Source organism: Herpailurus yagouaroundi, unplaced genomic scaffold (genome assembly GCF_014898765.1).
Source record: "Herpailurus yagouaroundi ecotype Mexico unplaced genomic scaffold, PumYag 188, whole genome shotgun sequence".
Classification (NCBI taxonomy): Eukaryota; Metazoa; Chordata; class Mammalia; order Carnivora; family Felidae; genus Herpailurus; species Herpailurus yagouaroundi.
The window spans coordinates 6,461,733-6,485,137 of NW_024412419.1; the positions used below are offsets into that span (position 1 = coordinate 6,461,733).

Here is a 23,405-nt window from a genome sequence, read left to right on the forward strand (position 1 = left end):
CCTTTAACAAGATATTGAGAACTAGGAAACCCCATGAGTTTCCCTTCTACTTTATATGTCAGTAAGATGAGAAGACCACACTTTATTCCTGCCTGCCATACCCATTCTCTGCCTGGGTTACTGACATCATGGAATTCTCTCCCTAAACTTTAAAAATTTTTTTTTAGCGTTTATTTATTTTTGAGACAAAGAGAGACAGAGCATGAACGGGGGAGGGTCAGAGAGAGGGAGACACAGAATCGGAAACAGGCTCCAGGCTCCGAGCTGTCAGCACAGAGCCCGACGCGGGGCTCGAACTCACGGACCGCGAGATCGTGACCTGAGCTGAAGTCGGCCGCCCAACCGACTGAGCCACCCAGGCACCCCTCTCTCCCTAAACTTTTAGAGCAATATACTTCAAGTCCTTTTCAGAAATAAGCAGGATAAAAATGGTTCTGTATCCTTATATAAAAATAAGTATCCCGGGGCGCCTGGGTGGCGCAGTCGGTTAAGCGTCCGACTTCAGCCAGGTCACGATCTCACGGTCCGTGAGTTCGAGCCCCGCGTCGGGCTCTGGGCTGATGGCTCAGAGCCTGGAGCCTGTTTCCGATTCTGTGTCTCCCTCTCTCTCTGCCCCTCCCCCGTTCATGCTCTGTCTCTCTCTGTCCCAAAAATAAATAAATGTTGAAAAAAAAAAAAAAAAAATTAAAAAAAAAAAAAAAAAAAAAAAATAAGTATCCCACCCACTTCATTAAGTGTGAGAATACAACTAAGCTTATGGAAGTAAACACACCATGTAAATTATCATAGTAAGCGTAAGACAGCAGAATGCTGCGGTTTCTTAAAAACTCAGACCGCCTGCACTTCACATTATTAGCAAAGTAATGCACGTTTTAGACACCATGGCAGATCAATTCCTTCCTCTCTTCCACTACTAAAGCTAACTTTGGAAAAGGCTTAACATTTTGCAGGATAAATAGGCTAGAAATGATCTCTTTCTTCATCTTTATGCTTTAAACAGATGCCAAGATCCAGTAAGAGCTCAGATAATAAAGAATCACATCTTGTTAAACTTGTAATGTGTATAGATGGCATGGCCGAACACAATTACATTTTTAAAATAAATTTATAAATATTATTCTGGAAATTATCACTTTGAACTGAAAATATTTATAAGACTATACTGTCCCTCTTGAAGTTCCTCTTTAAAGGAAACGATTCTTTCACATTTGTTTCAAAACACTGTTACATTGAAAGTCAATGAGTTGTTTTTAATAATATTTCAGAATTTTAAACTCTGAAATAAACCAAGAATAACAATAACTAAGAATACTCCAAAAGAGGTTCATTGTATCACCTGGGCTTTAACACATTCCTGAGAGTCATTTCAGTGCCCAGCCCCAGACCCTAAGAACGTTATTATAATAGCACCTCCTGCACGAGAAGCCAAGGTCCCAGACATATCTACTACTGTTAATAAGACTCCGGCTAATGAAACGTACCATAGCCCTCATACATACCATGTCGCGGTGCTCCAAGTTGACCCCACATTTCAGCAGTTCCTCCACAATGTGCACGTGCCCTTCCTTTGATGCCGAGATCAGTGCTGTCCAGTTATCCTGGAACACACAGTACAAACATTACCATTTCAAAACCAAAAAACAAAAATCCAAAGTGAGGAAAAATAAGTTCGACTTCACATACCAAATGATCATACCAAATTGACATGATGTGACCCCACTGTGAACTAGTCTAAAACAACACCGCAGCATAAGCTCTGGCAAGAAGTTATCCGTCTGCCTGCATGACCGCAGTGTGTCAAGTGCTCTCACAGCTGCTTGGTCTTGTCACTGGCCTTCTAATCACACTCTGAGGTTTCGTGGAAAAAGGAAAGATGACTATCAAAACTTCACAGCTAATCCTTGTGGCTAGCAACCATTGCTACAAGTTGAAACTAAAGAGCTTGTCATCAGATTTAAGAGCACATTCACAGGCTATTAAACTAACGCAATCCCACATGATGGATTTAGAAACTATGTGATAAAGAACTACTGTCCTTTGTTTTCAAATAAGGCTACAAGCGCCCAGGTATATGTGCTCCCTATTCAGCCAGTGCCATCTGGGTATAAAAAACAGGAAGTGCTGAGACCTTTCACCGAAAATAAAAATTCCTCTCCTGTATCACCCCTTTAAAAAGCAGACTTGGGTGGGATAGGAGGCAAAGTTAAGACAGATCTGAAAGCACAACCGTAACCTACTAATTTTGAATCCCTTCTCAAAAACAAAGAGCAAAGTTATGGAAAAGACCAGAACAACAAAGAAGTAGATTATTTTAATATATACCAAATCTTCCAGATTGCAATTAGCTCCATTCTTAATTAATTCTTTCACTATTTCCAAGTTGCCTTGTTCAGCAGCTATCATCAGTGGAGTCTGGCCACACTAGAGAATATAAAAGACACAGAGAGCTTTTCAAGATGCTGTACTTGAACTGAAATGCCACAGTTAAATATACCCTGCGTATCACAATGGTATGTCAAACATTGTTTACAAAATTTCTTAAGTTTACAAACACCTTTGAAATCTTAAGTTTCCAGTTGACTAATAATATAAAAGTCAAAGAGAAAACAAAACGGTTTTTTTTACTACAGCATTAGTAGTCTACTTTGATGCTAAATTTCATTCAAAATAAATAAACATGAGGGGAACCTGGGTGGCTCAGTCAGTTAAGCGTCTGACCTTGGCTCAGATCATGATCCCATGGTTCGTGAGTTCGAGCCCCACAATGGGCTCTGCACTGACAGTGGAGCCTGCTTGGGATTCTTTCTCTCTCTCTCTCTCTGTCTCTCTGTCTCTTTCTCTCTTCCTCTCTCTCTCTCTCTGCCCCTCACTTGTGCTTTCTCTCTCAAAATAAATAAACTTAAAAAACAAATAAGTCAACATGAATAATACTAGGCTCTGAAAAGTAATCACCACAATGTATATAAAAATCTTAGCATTCGGGGCATATGAGTGGCTCAATTAGTTAAGCATCCAACTTTGGCCTGGGTCATGATCTCACAGTTCCCGAGTTTGAGCCCCGTGTCGGGCTCTGTGCTGACAGCTCAGCACCTGGACCCTATTTCAGATTCTGTGTCTCCCTCTCTTTCTCTGCCTCTCCCTCACTCACGCGGTCTCTCTCTCTCTCTCTCTCTCTCTCAAAAATAAACATTTTTTAAAAAACTCTTAGCATATTTATGGTAACCAAATTCTCTAACTATAGCAGATAGATTATGATACAGAATGTGGTTTTAATATATTTAAGATGTTTGTCAAGGGCAAAGGGGAGGAAAGTACAATAATAAATAAAAACAATCTAGGTGCTATATATATAATATACATAAACAGTTTTTTTAAGACCTCCCTTCTAATCTTAATTCATTAAACTAAAGCTTCTGCTCATTACACCACAGTTGCCCAGCCTGTGTGCCTAGAATAAGACACAGTAATAAGGGACAGTACTTCCTGAGCCCTGAGACAGCGTGGCAGGGCCCGGGCAGCCAGATCCGGGGATGCGTTCGCCTCCAGCAGCAAGACTCACCTACAGCAAGAGCAACGCACACACTGGCACCTTCTGTAAGGGCCACGGTGTGAAACAGGTTAGCGGCTCTGGGCTAATGGTGACGGTACTAAAGGTATTACCACATACTTAAGGTATACGAGAAAAGATTTACACCGAAAATTAAGTTCAAGTAGATAAATATGTATCTAAGCATCTATTTACTATGTGTATATCAGTGGGGGGTGGGGGAATAGCCGTGATTTTTCAAATGCTGATATGGGGGCGCCTGGGTGGCTCAGTCGGTTAAGCGTCCGACTTCAGCCAGGTCACGATCTCGCGGTCCGTGAGTTCGAGCCCCGCATCAGGCTCTGGGCTGACGGCTCAGAGCCTGGAGCCTGTTTCCGATTCTGTGTCTCCCTCTCTCTCTGCCCCTCCCCTGTTCATGCTCTGTCTCTCTCTGTCCCAAAAATAAATAAACGTTGAAAAAAAAATTTTTTTTAAATGCTGATATGACATCGTTTCTCTGCTTAAAATCCTCAGTGGTTTCCTGTTGCTCTTTTGGATCAGAACCAAAATACTGACAGTGGCTGTGGCAGGACTACCTCAAAACCTATTCTGGGCCATTCCCTCCTCACCAACAAACCCGTAAGCTCTTTCCCACCTCTGGACCCTCACACAAAGTTTTCCCTCTGTCCCACCCAATTAACTACCAAGAATAAAGTCGCGGCTGTTTCTAAGTTACTCTCTCTCCACAATTGTAGTTAGAAGATTGGTTAAGCAAGAACTAATAGAATAAACAAATGTTTTGTTATAAGGCCCAGCTTATAAGGTCACATCAGCTCTTGGGTCAAACATCAACCCCTCAGGGAAGCCTTACCAACTCCTCTAGTTTTCCTTTACTATACTAATCCTTGTTTGTAATTACTTACATTTGTGGGGTTAACACCTGATTATTATCCTTTCTCTTAAAGGCTCTAAACTCCACGAGAGTAAGAAGCATGTCTGTTCTTTTATTTAATACTATACCCCCCCCCCAAAAAAAGAGAGGCAAACCAGGAAACAGACTCTTAACTATAGACAACAATCTGATAGTTACAGGAGTGGAGGGGATGGGAGATGGGTCAGGCGGGTGATTGGGGGGATGCGCCTGGGTGATTGGGGAGGCACCTGGGTGACTGGGGGGGGCACCTGGGTGATTGGGGAGTGCCTGGGTGATTGGGAGTGCCTGGGTGATTGGGGAGTGCCTGGGTGATTGGGGGGCACCTGTGTGACTGGGGGGGCGCCTGGGTGATTGGGGGGGCGCCTGTGTGACTGGGGGGGGCGCCTGGGTGACTGGGGGGCGCCTGGGTGATTGGGGGGGCGCCTGGGTGACTGGGGGGGCGCCTGGGTGATTGGGGGGCGCCTGGGTGATTGGCAGACACCTGAGACACCTAGTGGCTCAGTCAGCTAGGCATTTGACTCCTGGTTTTGGCTCAAGTCACAGTCTCAGGGTTCCATGAGTTCGAGCCTGCATTGGGCTCTGTGCTGGCGGTGCAGAGCCTGCTTAGGATTGTCTCCCTCTCTGTCTCTGCCCCTCCCCTGCTTGTTCTCTCTCTCTCTCTCTCTCTCTCTCTCTCTCTCTCTCATTTTTTTAAAAAACAAGCGAATATTTACAATAATTGGCAAAAATGCAACAGATGCTATTATAAGAAGAACATAAGAGTTAAACACAAATATTGGTTTAAACAAAGCACACACGTAAAGTGCATTAAACACAGACATTCTTATAGAACAACGGATACTAAATTACATGTCATTCAACCAAAGTCATTAGGGAATGAGGTATTATCCACAAATAGATTTTCCAGGTGAAAAAGTTGATCCTTTAAACATTAAATTTGATTATATATTGTATGATAGCCATTAATTTATAAAGCAATGCACACATTACTTACTACTTATTAAACAGATTACCTTTACACATCATGTTTACAATTCTGAGTCACAACTACAGACATCAATTATCACACCCAGCTTGCCTCTGTCAGCTCTAACCTCTTTGACCAACTTTCTGCAGCACCCTTCTCCCTTCTAATCAACCAGGATAAAAAGTGAGACAACAAAGTCATTGGTATAATATATAAATTAAAGCCAATTAACCCTGAATCTATGGCCCTAAGGATATATGAATTTTACATCAGAATTTTCAGATTAGTAACTCCAGAGATTCAGAAGTTTTTTGTTTACTTTTGGGAGTCACAGTCACGTCAGATAGTTCACAGAGACAGGTGCTTCTAGCATATGAGGGGAAAAAATAACGTAGATGTGTAAAAATACCTATAACACAAACACGAAAGATGATATAAATGTGATTAACTAGAAACACGCCAGACGAAAGACTTGAATAGTCGTTAGTTTCTCTTGCAGAAACTATTAGTTGTCTCCCAATATCGAGTGACGGGATTGTGTTAGGGGTGGCAACGTGCTCAGCTTAAAAACAAAGCCAAAAACAAAATGCCCACGTAGTTCAGCCTGGCTTGCAGCCGGAATGATCCCAGGACACTGCCCCGGCTAAGTGGCCCAGGCCGGCCCGGGAACCAGACAAGCTCGGCCGGCCCGTCTCTGGGCTTCTTGCCTCACGAGACACAATGCCGGTGTTGTGACGGCCAACGCGCAGTGACCAGCACACAGTGAGGAGTGGAAAGAAGGGCAGAAGGAGCCTGGGAAGATCTCCTGAAGCCGTCATATCAACCTTGGCATGGTTCCTCCGGCTGACCATCGCGTGAGAAAAATAAGACCTCAAGTTGATGGAGACATGGTTGTAGGAGCTGTCGCACGCAGTCCAAAGCGATCCTTAACTGATACACCTTTGACAACTACACCACTCAAAAAGGTAAATAATTTACCAAAAAGGTTGCCGTGAACTTATTACATTCTAAAAGATAGAAGAAAAGTGACCTTATAAGCTGGGCCTTATAATAAAACGTTCGTTTATTCTATTAGTTCTTGCTTAACCAATCTTCTAACTACAGTTGTGGAGAGAGACTAACTTAAAACAGCCGTGACTTTATCCTTCCATTTTCAAATGAATCACTAAAGGCCCTTTCCATACCTAATCCCACGCATCCCAGCAAACCCCAAGCCCACTGCTTTCCAAACTACACAGGATCACCTGTTCACATAACCCTTACTCCACTTACGATGACCTCAAGCCGGAACACATTAGAACAGAACGCTGCACCAAGGGACGTTCCCCCGACAGGTCACCATACTTTATCTCAGCTCCCCAGAAGACTACAGTGCAAAAACACTTCCTACTCAGGATCCCTTTTTGTTGTTCCCAAATCCTAGGTAGTCCTACTTGAATTTATGTAGGTGTACCAGACCTCAGTAACCAGTGCCCTTTAAAGCACATCTTGGGAGAATATATACTTCTTCCAATAATTGTAATGAAACTAAAACATTTTTAAATTCTCCTTTGAAATTTGCCTCAGAGCCTATTTCTAAGCACATAACAAAATCCACTTCTTGAATTGACAGTCCCACTTCATTTTCTTGGAGAATACTGTCCCACCTCAGCACTAAAATCTTATACCAAGAAGACCTCAGAGAACCTTTCTGTTCTTTTCTAAAAATAAAAGCCCATCACTACTTTACAAAGGGCGAAGACCTGCCATCATTGAGAATGTTCACAGGCTGAGATTTATCTAGTTTACAAATAAAGCAGAAAGAAAAGGTGGCAGGAAATTAGCATTTACTGATGGCAGCCAATTGTATGCTAAATACAGAAATTTCCCCCACATTATTTTATTTTATTTTAAGGTTTATTTATTTGGGGGGGGGGGGGGGTGAGGGAGAGGAGAGAGACAGACAGACAGAATCCCAAGCAGGCTCCACGCCATCAGCACAGAGCCCAACACTGGGCTTGAACTCACAAACCACAAGATCATGACCTGAGCCAAAATCAGGAGGCAGATGCTTAACCGACTGAGCCGCCCAGGCATCCCACACAGGCTAAGTTCTTCTTGCTTTTTGTTTTTAAAGTAGGTTCTACAACCCAGTATGGAGCCCAACATGAGGCTAGAACTCACGAGCTTGAGATCAAGACCTGAACTGAGATCAAGAGCCAGTGGCTTAACTGTATTTTATTGATTTGAGACCTTTTCAAAACTGATAACCAAAACACATTAACATAAGGTAATTACATACTTTTAGGGGCAACAAAGAAGAGAGGAAATCCACACAACTTTATAGAATTCTATAAAATTTAAATTTTATAAACACTTGTAGAAGCAAAATACAATAAAAGGACTTGAGAAAGCTACTTTGTCTCCATCACTCACGCTGAGCCATAGTTTAACAATCCAGGTTGTTTCAAATCATTATTTTAAAACTCAAATTTGAATGGATACAATACTACACTAGATATAAATACTATTAATATCAGTTAAATGCTACCTCATGCATGATGTCAACTTAAGCTCTATACCAAATATGCTTAATTCTTTACACGAATTAGATTAATAAAATTTTGTGCTCATTGATGTGCTATATTTGTCCTTGCATGTGAGGCTATTTTTTCAGTATTCCCATAGAAAATGTCTATGAAGTAATACTTACTATTTTTAAACTATAATCATTTTATTATTCCAAGTATGTTAATATATACTAATTAAAATGACCACTTTTGTAAGTAATTCTTTTTATTTTTTAAATATATTTTTAAGTTGATTTATTTATTTTGAGAGAGAGACAAGAGTGAGGGAGGGGCAGAGGGAGAGGCAGAGAGAGAGATCCCAAGAGGGCTCTGCACACTCAGTGTGGAGCCCAACGTGGGGCTCGAACCCACAAACTGCAAGATCATGACCTGAACCAAAATCAAGAGTTGGACGCTTAACCGACTGAGCCACCCAGGTGTCCCTAAGTAATTCTTTCATAACAGTGAACAATCTCCAATTATAAATTTTCTCTTATCTGTTTAGAACAATTATTGACAATGCACAATCACAGAGGAGTTACCTACCCAAAACATACTGTGTTCAATATAGAAACACTGAATGTATCAGTACATCATTGGATGAACTTATTCTGAAAACTCAAAAGAATGGCAACAGAGCATAAACAGATTATGATCTGAAATCAAATAGAACAGAGTTCAAATTTGGGTTCTATCAGGTAATATCTTGGATAGGAAACTGAGGGATTAAGTCCTTTACCTGTAAATCAAGATAAGTATCAGCATTATTCTTTTATTTATTATTATTTTGCAATGTTTATTTATTTTTGAGAGAGAGAGAGAGAGACAGCACAAGCAGGGGAGGGACAGAGAGAGAGGGGGACACAAAATCTGAAACAGGCTCCAGGCTCTGAGATGTCAGCACAGAACCCAACATGGGGGTCGAACTCACAAACTTCAAGATCATGACCTGAGCCAAAGTCAGACACTTAATCAAATGAGCTACCCAGGTGCCCCTCAGCATGAGCTGATTCAATAAAAACACTAACTATCACAAGGTTATTGCAGTAACAAAATTTTTTTGTTAAGATTTCCTTATTAGAGCTAACATTTAATGAAATTTAGGTACCCTATGTCAAAAATAATCATAGTCATAAACTAATAACTGTTGATTCAACAGCTTTAAAAACATTTATAATATTTGCATATTCATGTTCATAGCAGCGCTATTTAGGCAATAGCCAGGAGGAAGAAAAATCCCAAAAGTCCATCAATACATAAATGCATAAACAAAATGTGGTATATACGTACAACTGAATGTTACTCAGCTTTAAAAAGGAAAGAAATAGGGCGCCTGGGTGGCGCAGTCGGTTAAGCGTCCGACTTCAGCCAGGTCACGATCTCGCGGTCCAGGAGTTCGAGCCCCGCGTCGGGCTCTGGGCTGGTGGCTCGGAGCCTGGAGCCTGGAGCCTGTTTCCGATTCTGTGTCTCCCTCTCTCTCTGCCCCTCCCCCGTTCATGCTCTGTCTCTCTCTGTCCCAAAAATAAATAAAAACGTTGGAAAAAATAAATAAATAAATAAAAAATAAAAAGGAAAGAAATGTTGTCACACGCTACAACATGATTGCACCTTAAGGATATTATGCTAAGTGAAATAAACCAGTCACAAAAAGACAAATTCTGTATGATTCCACTCATATGAGGTACAAAGAGCAGTCAAGTTCCTAGCAACAGAAGTAGAGGAGTAGCTGCCAGGGGCTGGGGAGAGAAAGAAATAGGGAGTTGGCGCTTCAAGTACTTTTAACAATCTTACCAAGGTTAAGAACTTCCTATTTCTTACATTTTTCCTTGGCACAACGCCTTGTACACAGTAGTCAGTAGTCAACCAATGTTTGTTCAAGGATTTTAATTTCAGAAACTTGGTCTTACCTCGTTTCTCTCATCTACATCTTTGCATTTTTCTAGTAGAGCTTTCAGGGCAGGAATGTTTTCCTCTTCTACATAATTTATTACACTCTGTGATATCAAAACTGACATTTTCACGAAAAGTTGTAGTTCTCTTTATTGCAAAACCTGTCAAAAGCAGATTAGATAAAACACACATATTGATTAGGAAAGCACAGATGTGACTGAGGGGAAAAAAAAACTAATTTACTGCTAACTATATTATCATTCTTCACCTTACATTTGTACAAGTAGACCTCCACCTGCAGGAGCGAAGGCCCCACAGCCCAGCTGTCAAAACGCCCATCCCGCCCTTGCCAAGACTCACACACAACTCGGGCTTAACTCATCCAAGTCCCAAACTCCACACTCATCCCCCCGGCCGTCCTCATCACCTCCCCTACACAAAAGGAAGTGCTCCACTTCTCCACCTCAGGAAATGGCAGCTCCAGCTCTGTTCCTCCATGGAATTCTCTCTGCCTTGTCTCACCCTCTCCACATTCAGTCTATTAGCAAATCCTTTTGGCTCTACCTATAAAACATATTTCACATCCAACCACTACTCACCACCTCCATCACAACCACCCTGGTCCAAGCCACTGTGACTTCTCATCTAGATCCTAACTGTTCTCCTTCCTTCCGTTCGCCTTCCTCACAATCGATCCTCCGCGAGGCAACCACAACGATCTTCTGAAAACATAAGTCTGACCAGAGCTTCTTAACGCATAACATGTATCGGCATCACCTAGACGGTCTGTAAAACACAGATGCCTGGGCTTCGCCCCCAGAGTCTGACTTGGTAGCTGTGGGTGCAGCCCCTGAGTCTGTATCTTTAACAAGGTCCCGGCAGCCGCTGCTGCTGACTGAAGAACCACACCTGGCAGAGCACTGAGTCAGATTACATCCTTCTTTGCTCAAAGCCTTCCAATGGCTTCGCCAGGAACTCAAATCACGGGTGTTACCTTGGTCTCGATGACTCTGAGTGACCTCATCTCCCACCACTCTCCCTTATCCATTTCATTGCCTGAAGAGGTCAAGCGCTGTGCCACCCCAGGGATTCTGTCTGCCTAAATCTCTTCCACTGAAATGCACATGGCTCCCTCCCTCACTTCCTTCAATCACCTTGTTAGGAAAGTCTAATCTGGCCATGTGATGTGAAATAGTAACAACCTCACACATACTCCACAGGGGTCCCCACAGTCCCACCTCCTTGCCCTCCTTTATTTCTCAGCGGCCCTTACCACCATTGGAAATACGACATATTGTGTGTTTATCGTCCATCTACCATTACTAGAATGTAAATGCAAAAAAAGTAGGCATGATGTTGTATCCAGTTGGACATCCAAATACAAATAAACAAATCTCAACCCATACCTTACACAAAATGCATATACTAAAATTGACCTAAATATCTAAAAAACACAAAACTTCTAGAAGATAATATAGACTATTCTGGATTAAACAAAGATTTCTTTGATATAACACTAAAAGCATAGTTCTCAAAAAAAGAAAATCGATAAATCAGTTCACCGAAATTACAAACTTTTTCTCTAAGAGAATACCATTACCTGGGACTAGTGATGTCTTTTTTCCTTCCATCCCGCCCCCCCCCCCTTGCACAATGTCAATTACTGGTATTCCGCACTTGTCCCCTCATCGTACTTTATAGCTCCTGACTTCTCGAGTTTCACGCGTTCACAGACCGACAGGAATCATGCCCCAGGATGGCTCTACCCCGAGCTTTACTCATACCTGATTTCTATGATGAGATTTAGAACCTGAGAGCTGAAATTCAAATGAGTTTTGGGACTCTGAGTTAAAGCTGAACTGAGACTTTGGGGGCCCTTGGGATAGGTTGATGTGTTTTGCATGTGGGATGGAAGTCTATCTTTGGGGACCAGAAGACAAACTATTCCACTATATGATTCCATTTATATGACATTCTGAAAAAGGAAAACTATATGGACAGAAAATAGAACAGAGGTTGTCAGAGTCTAAGGGGGGAGAATGAGGTGACTACATTTGGAGAGTTCTTGGACTATTCTATATTCTGATCGTGGTGGTAGTCACATGATTATATGCATGTGTCAAAATTCAAAACTCGACACTAAAAAGGTAAATAATATTGGTGTAAATTGTACCTCAATAATACCTTATTTTTTAAAAAATCCTCAAAGTTAAGTAACTTCATTCCTCAGAATCAATTCTAAAAACACAAAAAACATGGACAAAGATTTTAAATACAACACAATTTTATTCATAAGAACAAAAACTCAGGTATGGGAGATTACATAAATTATGATATGGTCACACAGTGGAATCAGATAGAGTCGTCGACATGTTTCCAAAAAAATATACTAACGAAAAAAAATGTTCGTGATATATTTAGTGGCAGAAAAAAAAACTACAACAAAAAAACAAAAAAACTATACAACATCTCAACTATTTTAAATATATACATTTTAAAGTACTGAAATGAAACAGATCAAATGGTGATGGCATTAACGTAAATTTTATTTTCTTTAGAAACTTTATTTCCTAATGCTTATCCCCTCTCCAGGAAGTATAACTGACATACAATATCCTATTAGTTTCAAGTGTACGTTGTTATCTCCATCTGTCACTACACAAAGCTATTACAATACTATTGACTCTACTGACTGTACTCCCCAGGCCGTACATTACATCCCCTAGAATATGATATTTTACCACTGCAAACCAGTGAGAGAAATTTTTTGAAGTCATCGCCAATATCCAACGCCTCCATTTGTTCTCACATCTTCTAGGATTGAGGCTAAAACCCCACTCAACCCCACAGCCCAGCCAAGCTGAAGCACTCAGAGTTGCCCCCATCTGCGTCCTGCTCCACACACCCCTCCCTTTTGCTCAACTTACTCCCTCCATTTTGAACACTATCCTCACATCCACCCTTTCAAAGCACTGACTGCTCTCTTCAGTGTGCAACAGTTACCATTTTCAGTCTAATGTACTTCCCAACATCTGAGATCGGCCAACCCCACTCTCAGTGCCCTAGTTCAGGGCCTTCACCATATATGCTAATCAAGACTCCTGAGGGTACAAGAGACAAATTTAATCCAGCTTCAGCCAAACAGGAGATTTATTTTAAGGACACTGATTTATTTCCCATAAGCACACTGTGGGAAAGGTGGGTGTCCCTGGACCTCAAATGCCAGGAGAATTCTCATTCTCTATTATAGACCAACTTTTTCTACACAAGTGGAAAAATGGCTGCCAAGAGCTATCTAGGCCCAAATCAGGTTCTCAAATCAGACAAAGCAGATGGTGGTTTGTTCCCAGATTCAAAAGTCCCAGCTTGGATCAAGTGCCAACCAGAACCAATTAACTATGGTCACAGGGTTGGGAGGGGGTTACAAGGTCACATAGTATTGGCACTGTTTTCAGAAAAGAGAAAACTGTTATAATCTAGGCACCTGTCCTAAAAATTCCTACTGCACCATCTCTCATCTGGATCAATGTGATAGTCCCCCAACTTAAGTCTCCTGTCTCCAGTCTTCCCCTACCTCAACCAAACTGCCACAGCGAAGCAAGAGGGATCTAAAATAACTTCCTTTTTAAAATCCTTCTGTTAGTTCCCCATAAATTCATGCCGGGAGAACAAAAGATGGTGGTTTTATTACTCACGAGTCATTTTATTACTCACGAGTCTGTGCAGAGCAGTGAGAACTCATACACGCATTCCTGGATTACGATGGTGAAGACAGGTAGATCCTTCACAGTCTGGCCACATCTGACCATTCCAGCCCCACCTCTGTCTCCCCTTCCAGACCCATCCCTCCCACCCTCTACCCAAACCTGCTTCCCCACTCCCAGGTCCAGGCAGACTAATCTACTAATCTGACCGCCCCACACTTTCTTTTTGCTAGGCCTCCGCACCCATATCCCCCTGAGTTTAGAAAGCCCATCCTCCACAGATATGCCCAGACAGTTTCTACTCGTCTTCTGGACGTGGCTCTAACGTTATCTTTTTCTGGAAGCCTCCACTGGCTGGCTGCTTACTCTGAGTTGGGCCAGTGCCCTGACTCTCCGACTCCACACTCTGTGCATACACCTAAATTTAGACTGCTTATACACCATTTTACTCACCCTTGTCCACAGCTCTAAACTCCAAGTTCTTGCAAGAATCACCTGGTATCTAACACAATGCTCATAAAATTGGGGCCGAGAAAGAGAAAAGCAGCCCCTGGCAGTCAGGAACTGGCCTGGCACGCACAGCCTGACCCTGGTACTGTCATGTGAAGGTAAACACGGACAGCCAAGTGACTGTGTAGTGTATACCCAAGAAACAATGAAGAGCATGGCGGGGGCGGGGGGGGGGGGGAGTTTTAAGTAAAAGTGAGAGCTAAGACTGGAAAGTGAGGGTGGCTGGTTAGATCCTAACTTCTTCAAAGATGAGGGCTGTCTCTCCCTCGTTCTCATCTCCCCAGAACCTACCACAGGAGCAGTGCAGGTAGAAACATCCCAGATAGCTGTCAAACTGGATAAATGCACAGGTATACCAAACGTGCCTCCTCCGTAGGTCTTTGCTGCCCACAGGCTCTGCTTCCCTCAACAGCCCCGTTTTCTACCATCAACATAACCAAGGATGGGCACGTGATCTGCGACCTGCGAATGCTCAAAAACATAAGCCAGGCCAACGAGATTCCTCCCTTGAGAACTGGGAATTAGAGACAAAGACTCAGTTATTATGGGCCATTTTCGAAACGATACAGTTTTGAGACAGCCAGTCAGCAGAGAGAGAACCGAACAGAGAAGAACAGAGAAAACAACTCCTCCTAAGGAAGAAAACAAACGTGGCCCCCGGGGAGAGGGGCAGAAGGTGAAGCTGCCTTGGATGCTGACTTCTCGCTGACGCCCATCAAGTCCCATAAATCTCCTTTTCCCTGAGGTCAAAGAGTAAGTCTCCAGCCCTTGCCTTCAAAACAGCCCTAAACAGTGGCAGATAAAGCTGAGAAACTGACAGTTTTTGAGCAAAGGCAGGAAGAGGGAGATGGCACGCTGGCATGGTCCTGGGGAAGGTAATCTCCCAGCGGTGTACGTGACCCCGACTAGAAAAACACAAAAAATGAGAACTCCCCAGCCAGGGAACCACCAAAACAACCCAGGGGAGAGGCGACGTGCGGTGGGGATGACGAAGAAAGGACAGATATGAGCTTGAACAACGTAAGATCCTCCATATTTGACCTTTTCACCTACCAAAATATCGAGAAGAGAGATTCGGGATGTAAGATCAAAGAAACCATGAGACTGGAGATTTTTTTTTTTTGAAATCTTTGAAAACTCAAAGATGATTAGATGCCAAGCATAGGTGGCTGGAGGAGGGTGCAGCCATTAACAAAAAGAGGGAAGAGGGAACTCGGAAGTGGGGGGGGTGGGGGTGGAGTCAGGAGTTCTCTCTGCAGGGTAGTGCCCCCCTCTCTCCTCACCACTCCCGCCCTGGGGTGCCTTGGCAGGCTGAATTTGAGGTGCTCCAAGAAGAGCTGGGTTGGATAATCCACCCGGCACTGGGAAAAACAGATCTGGAAATCATTCACACAAAGAATGCCGAACAAGGATTCTCATCCTTGCGTCCACCGGAGTGACTTGGTAAGTGGGCCAGATGCACGTATTCCTTGGCTTCTCCCCCAGACAATCCCATTGGGTAGATCTGGGGTGGGCCCAGAACCGACATTTTAACAAGCACCCCAGAATGATTTTCATGAGCGTGTCCGTGCTACTAAAGCTCCAGAACAAAGAACGCAGTCTTGCCCGCAGAAGTTATCAACCTTGACTCTCCATCAAGTCCCCTAAGGTGCTTTAATTTTTTTAGACGTTTGGTCCTCCGTGTTGCCCAAGTATGGGCAATGCCAAGACGTCAGAATCACCCCCGCCCCCCATAATCGGAAGGGGTGATTCCAGAGCCACACCCCAGGCCAGCGGTAAGGCTAGCAAAACCACATTTTTAGCCAGCGCCCCTAGCGGCCGGCAGAGACGCTTCCCTAAACGGTTATTAGTAAGAAAACACTGCTCATCGGTTTAAACCCCTGTGTCAACAACGACTTGAAGGAAAAATAACCCAATATTGCTGGCTGACAAGGAAATCGCTTCCCTAGAAATAAATCCCAGACGCGTCGCAATCAATGGCTTCCTGGTATTCTGCCAGGCAGATAAAGGCCCACACAGGACAATGGAGCAATGAAGCCCGCTAAGAAAGCAAGGGAAGAAAACCAACCACCCCGCCCTTGGAGGCCCGGGGAGAGAAATCTGGAACGCCTGCGGTAACGGTACCAGCGACGGCGGGTCCCCCAGTGGAGGCCGTGCCAGCTGGACAAAAGAAAAACAATGGTTTCACTCAGGTTCCCCGCCCCCAGCCAAGCACCGCTCCGCCGGCCGGCGGACTGACCACCGCGGACACCAAGTCCCAGGCCTTCCCGGCGCTCCAGCCGGCCGGACCCCGAGCCGCCCCCCCCCCCCGCCCCCACCCCGGCTCCCAGCCGCGACCCCCCAACCCCCGGCCCGGCCCTCTCCCCGCCCGGCCGCGGCCCTTCCTCACAGGGCCTCCCCCCTCCCCCCCACGTCCGGCCGCGGGCCCTCCGCGCTCGGCCTCGCCCCCTCCCCACCCACCTCCCTCCTCACCCGGCCGCGGGCCCCTCCACACCCGGCCTCGCCCCCTCCTCACCAGGCCGCGGGCCCTCCGCACGCGGCGTCGCCCGGCGAGACACCCGGCCTCGCCCCCTCCCCGCTGGGCCTCGCCCCCACCTGCTCGCCCCAGTCATCCCGCGAAGCCGACCACCGCACTGACCGTCTCATAACGCGGCCCGAAGACCGCGCCTACAGCTCGAACGGAAAGGACCCGCTTTGCCGCGGGCGCTGTCAGAGGACGGGAAAGGGAGAGACGGCGGCTTTCAGCGCTTCGCCCTCAACAAACCCGGCGGCCATTTTCCTCCATCTCCGCGAGCTGACAGGTCACGTGGCCGCGGGTGACGGGGCGGGGCGGAAGGTGGCCACGCCCCCCCCGGCGGGCGGGGGGGCCAGTCCCGAAGGCTGCGGGGCGCGCGCGGGCAGGTGGGTGTGGTGCAGGGTCAGCGAATCACCGCGCCCAGCGGCCCTCCGCCCCCTCCCTCTGGCCTCCAAAGGGGTGCAATTTGACAAGCGCCGGGGGCAATATTTTCTTCCTCGTCGGTGTCGCTCTTCCGATTATCGTTCACTCACTCCTAATCCCTATTCACCATTGCAATCAAATTGTACGCGGAGTAACTTAAACCCAATTATACTTTCAGAAGACATCTCTAAGGCGTTGCGAACGAAGGCCTGCTCAAGCCCCTTCCTCGGGAACCCACAGGAGAGGTGTCAGCCCCGTGGAGCGCCTGTGGGATCTGCACTCCTGGTCTTCCAGAGAGCCCACCGCCTCCCTCCCCGGCTCCCCAGACCCCTGGCCAGCCCGGGCCGTCCACCCAGTCTCTGCTGAAGGTACCTCGGTCTTTCCCGAGGCCAGAGCGATTGACAGCTTTCAACTCACTTCTCCCTGTTTCACTCGGTTCCAGACTCCTTCCTGGAAGTGTTCCCCTCTCTGGGCTTCTATGACTCTCATTGTGCTAGTTTTCCTCCCATTCCTCTGGCTGCACCTGTCAGATTCGACCTCCCTTAAATTGCTGGTGTTTCCAGAGTTCAGCGCAAAGCTCGACTCTTCACCGTCCCCACCCAGTGTGATCCTCCTCCGGGACTGCTCCTGTCTGGGGACCTGGCGCCTGTCGCCCAGCCACCGAGACCGAGACCGGAATTGGGAAGTCTTTTTATAACCTCTCCCTCCCCTTCCCAATGACATCCCATCAGCCTCTTCATCAACCCCCATCAGTCTAAAGGCTGCTGAAGCTCCCCTCCAAGGCTATCCCCAGAGCCCCCAACCCTCTCCCTGCCTCTGCTGGTGCCCTGCTAACTGGTTCTCCAGCCGATTGCTCCCTCAGGTCACTGCTTTGCCTAAACTCCTCAGCAGCCTTCCATTTCCATAAAATAGATTCCCAAAAAGTACTTAACATGCAAGACTCCTCGGGGGGCGGGCCCCTGACCCACTTCTAACCCCTGCTCCACCCACTAGTTTCCGTCTATCCTGCCCCCACCCCCAGGCTGGCAAGGATTGACAGTTCCTGGAACAATGGGCCTGACTCTTCCTCATTTCCATTCTTTTCCCAGGACGGTCTTCCCTGCCTCTTGCCCAGCTGCTTCCAAGAGATGAATTCCTTTTTCTAAGATACCATTTAAGTAGTCCCCAGTTTTGTATAGCTTCCTGGAAGACTTCAAGCAGAGCTGGCCAGTCCGTCTTCGGTAGCCATAGGGCCTAGTAGGTACTCAGCATGTGTTAAAGCATTTTTAACCTGTTTACCTGTCTTCTCCCACTATAAGGTTCAGTACATCCTTATTCCGCACCAACCCCCTTGCCCTGTTTGGAACAGTGTCTGGCCTTAACAAACCACTGAGGAAGAAACCACACTATCTACAACGCTGCCAAATTATTTGGGGGTGCTCCCTCCTGGTCTCACGCATGTCCCAGCAACATCTGATGGAGCCATACTCCTTGTTGGCTTTTTCTAGAAGTTGCCAGCTTGATCCATGGAGAAATGTTTTCAATGGTTCCCAGCCTTGGCACACCAGACGCATCCGTGGACCTTCTTAAAAACTAAGAGCAGGGGCGCCTGGGTGGCTCCGTCGGTTGAGCGTCCGACTTCAGCTCAGGTCACGATCTCACGGTTCGTGAGTTCGAGCCCCGCAACAGGCTCTGGGCTGACGGCTCAGAGCCTGGAGCCTGCTTCCGATTCTGTGTCTCCCTCTCTCTCTGCCCCTCCCCCATTCATGCTCTGTCTCTCTCTGTCTCAAAAATAAATAAACATTAAAAAAAATTAAAAAAAAAAAAAGAAAAACTAAGAGCACACTTGGGGACTTAAAAAAACATCTCCCCAGCTGATCCCAATGACATACCATTCTCAGACTTGGGTTTGAGTCCCATCGTGTCCAAATCAGTGATTTCAATATGAACATACTGTTTTAATGTCAAGTGATTTTTTGAAGGCCTACATAGCATAGCAGGTGACATTTTAGTAACCCCTGATTGTGACAGTGACATGGGAATAGGAATTTGTGGTTTGACAAGAATCGGTAGCCCCAGAAAGGCAGCCTGGGCTCGAAACACAATGAATTGAGTAGTCAGCCAGGCATTTGACAGATGTTCTGGAGGAGTTTGCGCACACAAAGAGAAAACGTGGCTTACGTATCAGAAAACGGGCCAAGAGGCACTGAAGATCTCACTGAAGTGTCGGCCAGGGAGATGATGACTCAGGAAGGCAGGGTTCTTGAATCATGCGCCTCCCCCAGGAGCTCCCCCGCCTGTGTAATCCCCACGGCACCACCACGCGCCCCAGCCCCTTCACCCCATAATTTCTGGAAGCGCAACGGGCCTGCCCGGTTAGCACAACCACCCCTTCCAACAAGCTGGCGTTAGACAGGCCTCAGCTTCTGTATCAGCTGAGCTCTGCCCACCCAGCAGGTGTCAGCCGGGCTGAGTGCCAGTGAACCGCCTCTCCAGAACACCTCTCTGGGGGATACTGGAATATACAACAGCAAGCAAGGTACGGGAGGTGGGGCAGGAAGCTCTGGTCCTCCAGCTTAGGTGGTCCCAAGCACCCATGCACTGCTGTGGGGATTTCTCAGTTAAGAGCCTGGCAAATCCCATTCTAGAAGTGCGACTTTCAGTCCCAGACTCCAGAAAGACAATTGCCGATGCTACCTGAATGCCCCCCCTTCCTCTTTCACCCCCCCTCCCAAAAAAACCCTGAAGATGCTCAGTGTACAAGTGGTTCTTTTAGGAATTGTTTTTTTTATTTATTTTTTTTTAATTTTTTTTTTTCAACGTTTATTTATTTTTGGGACAGAGAGAGACAGAGCATGAACGGGGGAGGGGCAGAGAGAGAGGGAGACACAGAATCGGAAGCAGGCTCCAGGCTCCGAGCCGTCAGCCCAGAGCCCGACGCGGGGCTCGAACTCACGCGAGATCACGGGAGATCACGCGAGATCGTGACCTGGCTGAAGTCGGACGCTTCACCGACCGCGCCACCCAGGCGCCCCAGGAATCGTTTTTAAAACAGTCCATATAACAGCCTGGAAAGAAGCTACTGGAAACAGGCTTTACTCCGGCCCAAATTTTAGTGGAGGATGAGAGGAAGGTCAGATGACGGCAAGGAAAGCAGAGAGAGAGAAGAGAGAAGCACTGAGGGAAATTAAGATCTTGCCAGCTAGGGTTCCTCCTCCCTTGCAGATCTGACCTGGGGAAGGGAGAACCTTAAATTCAGGAGTTTTAGTATTATCCGGGCCATGCATTTAATTACCAAAATGAGAATCTTTAAGCCAAAAGTGAACAGATAGTTTTATGATCTAAGAGGGAGGATAAAATTATTTTTTTAAAAAAAAGTTCATTTATTTATTTTGAGAGCGAGCGAGAGAGAGAACGCATATGGGCGCATAGCAGGGGAGGGGCGGAGAGAGAAGAAGAGAGGATCCCGAGCGGGCTCCACACCGTCAGCATAGAGCCCAGTGCGGGGCTCCAACTCTTGAACCGTTAGATCATGACCTGAGCCGAAATCGGGAGTCAGACGCTTAACCAGCTGAGCCACCCAGGCGCCCCAAGGAGGAAAATTGTTAAGTGATGAGCCCTACCGGATATTTCATCCGCTCCCAGGGGTGGGGAGCGAGGCGTAGCTGTAGAGTTTGTGCAGGTGCGGTTCTGAGGAAAAGAGAGTTATTTCATAATCCCGCCATATCCCATCCTCCTCTATCAACACAATCGTTACATTTAGGAAATTACATCTGTTTTGATCATAAATATGCCCTAACTCATGCCAAATGTCGTTTATTCCTTCCGTGCTTAGGGATTCTAATACTCCCACCTTGCTTCAATGTAACTGTTGCAAAATAGAACTGAAATTCCTTCTCCTCCGTTTTCTTTCCAGCCTCTCTCTTTTTCCACTTTCCTTGATCTTTTTGCAGTTTATACAGCTTGCCTGAATCTTTCTGGCAAACCCACCCGAAGGCTTTCCTGCTTCAGCAGAAACACGTCAATCACTCTAAGAGTCCGGCCTCTCTACGTGTCCTGTGCCATTACGTGCAAGGAAAACTATGAGGTATCGTTCCACCCCTCACCACCCTCCCCATCAACACTGTGATTTCAATCACCCTTCCATCTTTTTTAACAGTATCAGCATATCGGCATGAGGATCTCAGCAGCCCAATCTCCTTACATGGCTTCAGTTTCATTTTAGATCACATTTTCCATAGAAATCTTAAGAAGTTATACACACTATGTTGCTTTTAAAACGGCCTTCCTTTGGGGCGCCTCTTGGTTTCAGCTCAGGTCATGATCTCATGGTTTGTGAGTTCAAGCCCCACGCCTAGGCCCTGCACTGACAGCTTTGCAGCCTGCTTGGGATTCTGTCTCCCTGTCTCTCTGTCCCTCCCCGACCCTCTCAAAAGAAATAAATAAACATCTTAGACTGCTTTCCAGGGGTGCCTGGGTGGCTCAGTCGGTTGAGCGTCCGACTTCAGCTCAGGTCACGATCTCGCGGTCCGTGAGTTCGAGCCCCACGTCGGGCTCTGGGCTGATGGCTCAGAGCCTGGAGCCTGCTTCCGATTCTGTGTCTCCCTCTCTCTCTGCCCCTCCCCCGTTCATGCTGTGTCTCTCTCTGTCTCAAAAATAAATAAATGTTAAAAAAATTTTTTTTTTTAAAAAAAAAGGAGCATGTGTTCATTATGAAGAATTTGGAAAATGCAAAAAACCTGAAGAGGTATCTCTCCCAATCTCACCACAGAGAGTTCTTTAACTTTCTAAATAGACTTGAAACAAAAACTTTATTGACCAAAGTTATTACCTGTTTTTTTGTAAGTTATCATTTATTCTGAGAGAAAGAGAGAAAGAGCACACACGCAAGCAGAGGGGCAGAGAGAATCCCAAGCAGGCTCCATGCTGTTAGCACAGAGCCCAACGTGGGGCTCGATCCCACGAACCATGAGATCATGACCTGAGCTGAAATCAAGAGTGGGACACTCAACCAACTGAGCCACCCAGGTGGCCCAACCAAAGTTGTTGCTTTAAACGTCCATTACTGAAAAGGAGAGGGGATAACAGGGATGCTGTTGAGATGTCATTTTTTTTTTGCCTTAATTAATGATGGTGTCACTGTCACTTCTGTTAGTATCTTTGCCAGCTTCCTCCCTGACTAATTAGTATGTTCCCTCTACATTAACACACACACACACACACACACACACACACACACACAGAAGGAAGTCTCTTTCACCCTCAGATGCACCAGAAAGAAAAGGAATATTCTGGAACACAGCATTAAGAACAGAAATGAGAGGCAGAGCTGAGGGGCAAATGTAAAATCCTGTGTACAGATGGAGTGGGGACAGAGGGAGAGACAGACAGAAAGAGGGACAGAACTGGAGGAAAGAAAGTTATAACAGTTCATTATCAGTTCATATGAAAAAGACTTTGAGTTTTAGTTGTTTGCAGGGCGACTAAAGTCAAACAAGAAAATTAGCAATTCAGGAAACAATAAATGTTGGTGAGGATGCAGAGAAAGGGGAATCCCTTCGCAGTGCTGGTGGGAATGCAAACTGGAAAACAGTATGGAGGTTCCTCAAAAAATTAAAAATGGACCTACCCTACAACCCAGCAATTGCACTCCTAGGTATTTATACAAAGGATACAAAAATAGCGATTCGAAGGGGCACGTGCACCCCAATGTTTACAGCAGCACTTTCAACAATAGCCAAAGTATAGAAAGAGTCCAAATGTCCATCGACCAATGAATGGATAAAGAAGATGTGGTCTATATACTCGATGGAATATTACTCAGTGATCAAAAAAAAAAAAAAAAAAAGAAATCTTGCCATTTGCTACAATGTGGATGCAACTAGAGATATATTATGCTAAGTGAAATCAATCAGTCCGAGAAAGATAAATATCACATGATTTCCCTCAGGTGTGGAATTTAAGAAACAAAACAGATGAAATAGGGGAAAGGAAGGAAAAATAAGATAAAAAGGAGAGGGAGGCAAGCCATCAGAGTCTCTTAAATACAGAGAACAAACTGAGGGTTTCTGGAGAGGCGTTGGGTAGGAGGATGGGCTAAATGGGCAAGGGGCATTAAGGAGGGAACTTTTGGGATGAGCACTGGGTGTTCTGTGTAAGTGATGAATCCCTAAATTCTATTCCTGAAACCTTTACTACACTATAGGTTAACTAACTTGGATTTAAATAAAATTTAAAAATTATAAAAAAAAAAATAAAGCCAAACTAGGCTACCAGCAGGGCACATCTTCATGTTACCAATCTAATAAGTCTACCTAAAGGGGCAACAGGAAGAAGAGAAGAGAGAATTCAAGGATGTGGTTAATCTGCAGATGAAATAAGCCGTACGTTCACTGAAACCCACTCCAG

General features: G+C 45.5%; 1 protein-coding gene and 1 long non-coding RNA gene across 17 annotated transcripts in view; one reads left to right on the top strand and one right to left on the bottom strand.

Moving 5' to 3' along the window:
• KIDINS220 (kinase D interacting substrate 220) overlaps positions 1-16,882 on the bottom strand; it is a 103,063-nt gene extending 86,181 nt beyond the window's left edge. For 11 of the 14 annotated variants that reach the window (XM_040496015.1, XM_040496012.1, XM_040496013.1 and 8 more), the window contains exons 1-4: positions 16,719-16,881; positions 9,884-10,027; positions 2,323-2,421; positions 1,500-1,598 (exon numbers count right to left, since the gene is read on the bottom strand). In XM_040496015.1, the coding sequence (XP_040351949.1) occupies positions 1,500-1,598; positions 2,323-2,421; positions 9,884-9,991 (306 nt within the window). In that variant the 5' untranslated portion in view covers positions 9,992-10,027; positions 16,719-16,881. Of the gene's footprint in view, positions 1-1,499; positions 1,599-2,322; positions 2,422-9,883; positions 10,028-16,675 lie in introns of all 14 variants that reach the window. The other 3 variants (XR_005797096.1, XM_040496011.1, XM_040496001.1) reach the window with 2 other exon arrangements.
• A 123-nt stretch (positions 16,883-17,005) lies between these two features.
• LOC121044067 (uncharacterized) lies at positions 17,006-21,369 on the top strand. Of its 3 annotated transcripts, XR_005797099.1 has the most exons (4): positions 17,006-17,386; positions 18,107-18,254; positions 20,914-21,084; positions 21,157-21,369. It is a non-coding gene; the product is annotated as an uncharacterized LOC121044067 (long non-coding RNA). The 3 variants fall into 3 exon arrangements; XR_005797097.1 differs by having other exon boundaries at positions 20,914-21,369; XR_005797098.1 differs by having other exon boundaries at positions 20,951-21,369.
• Positions 21,370-23,405: the final 2,036 nt, after the last annotated feature.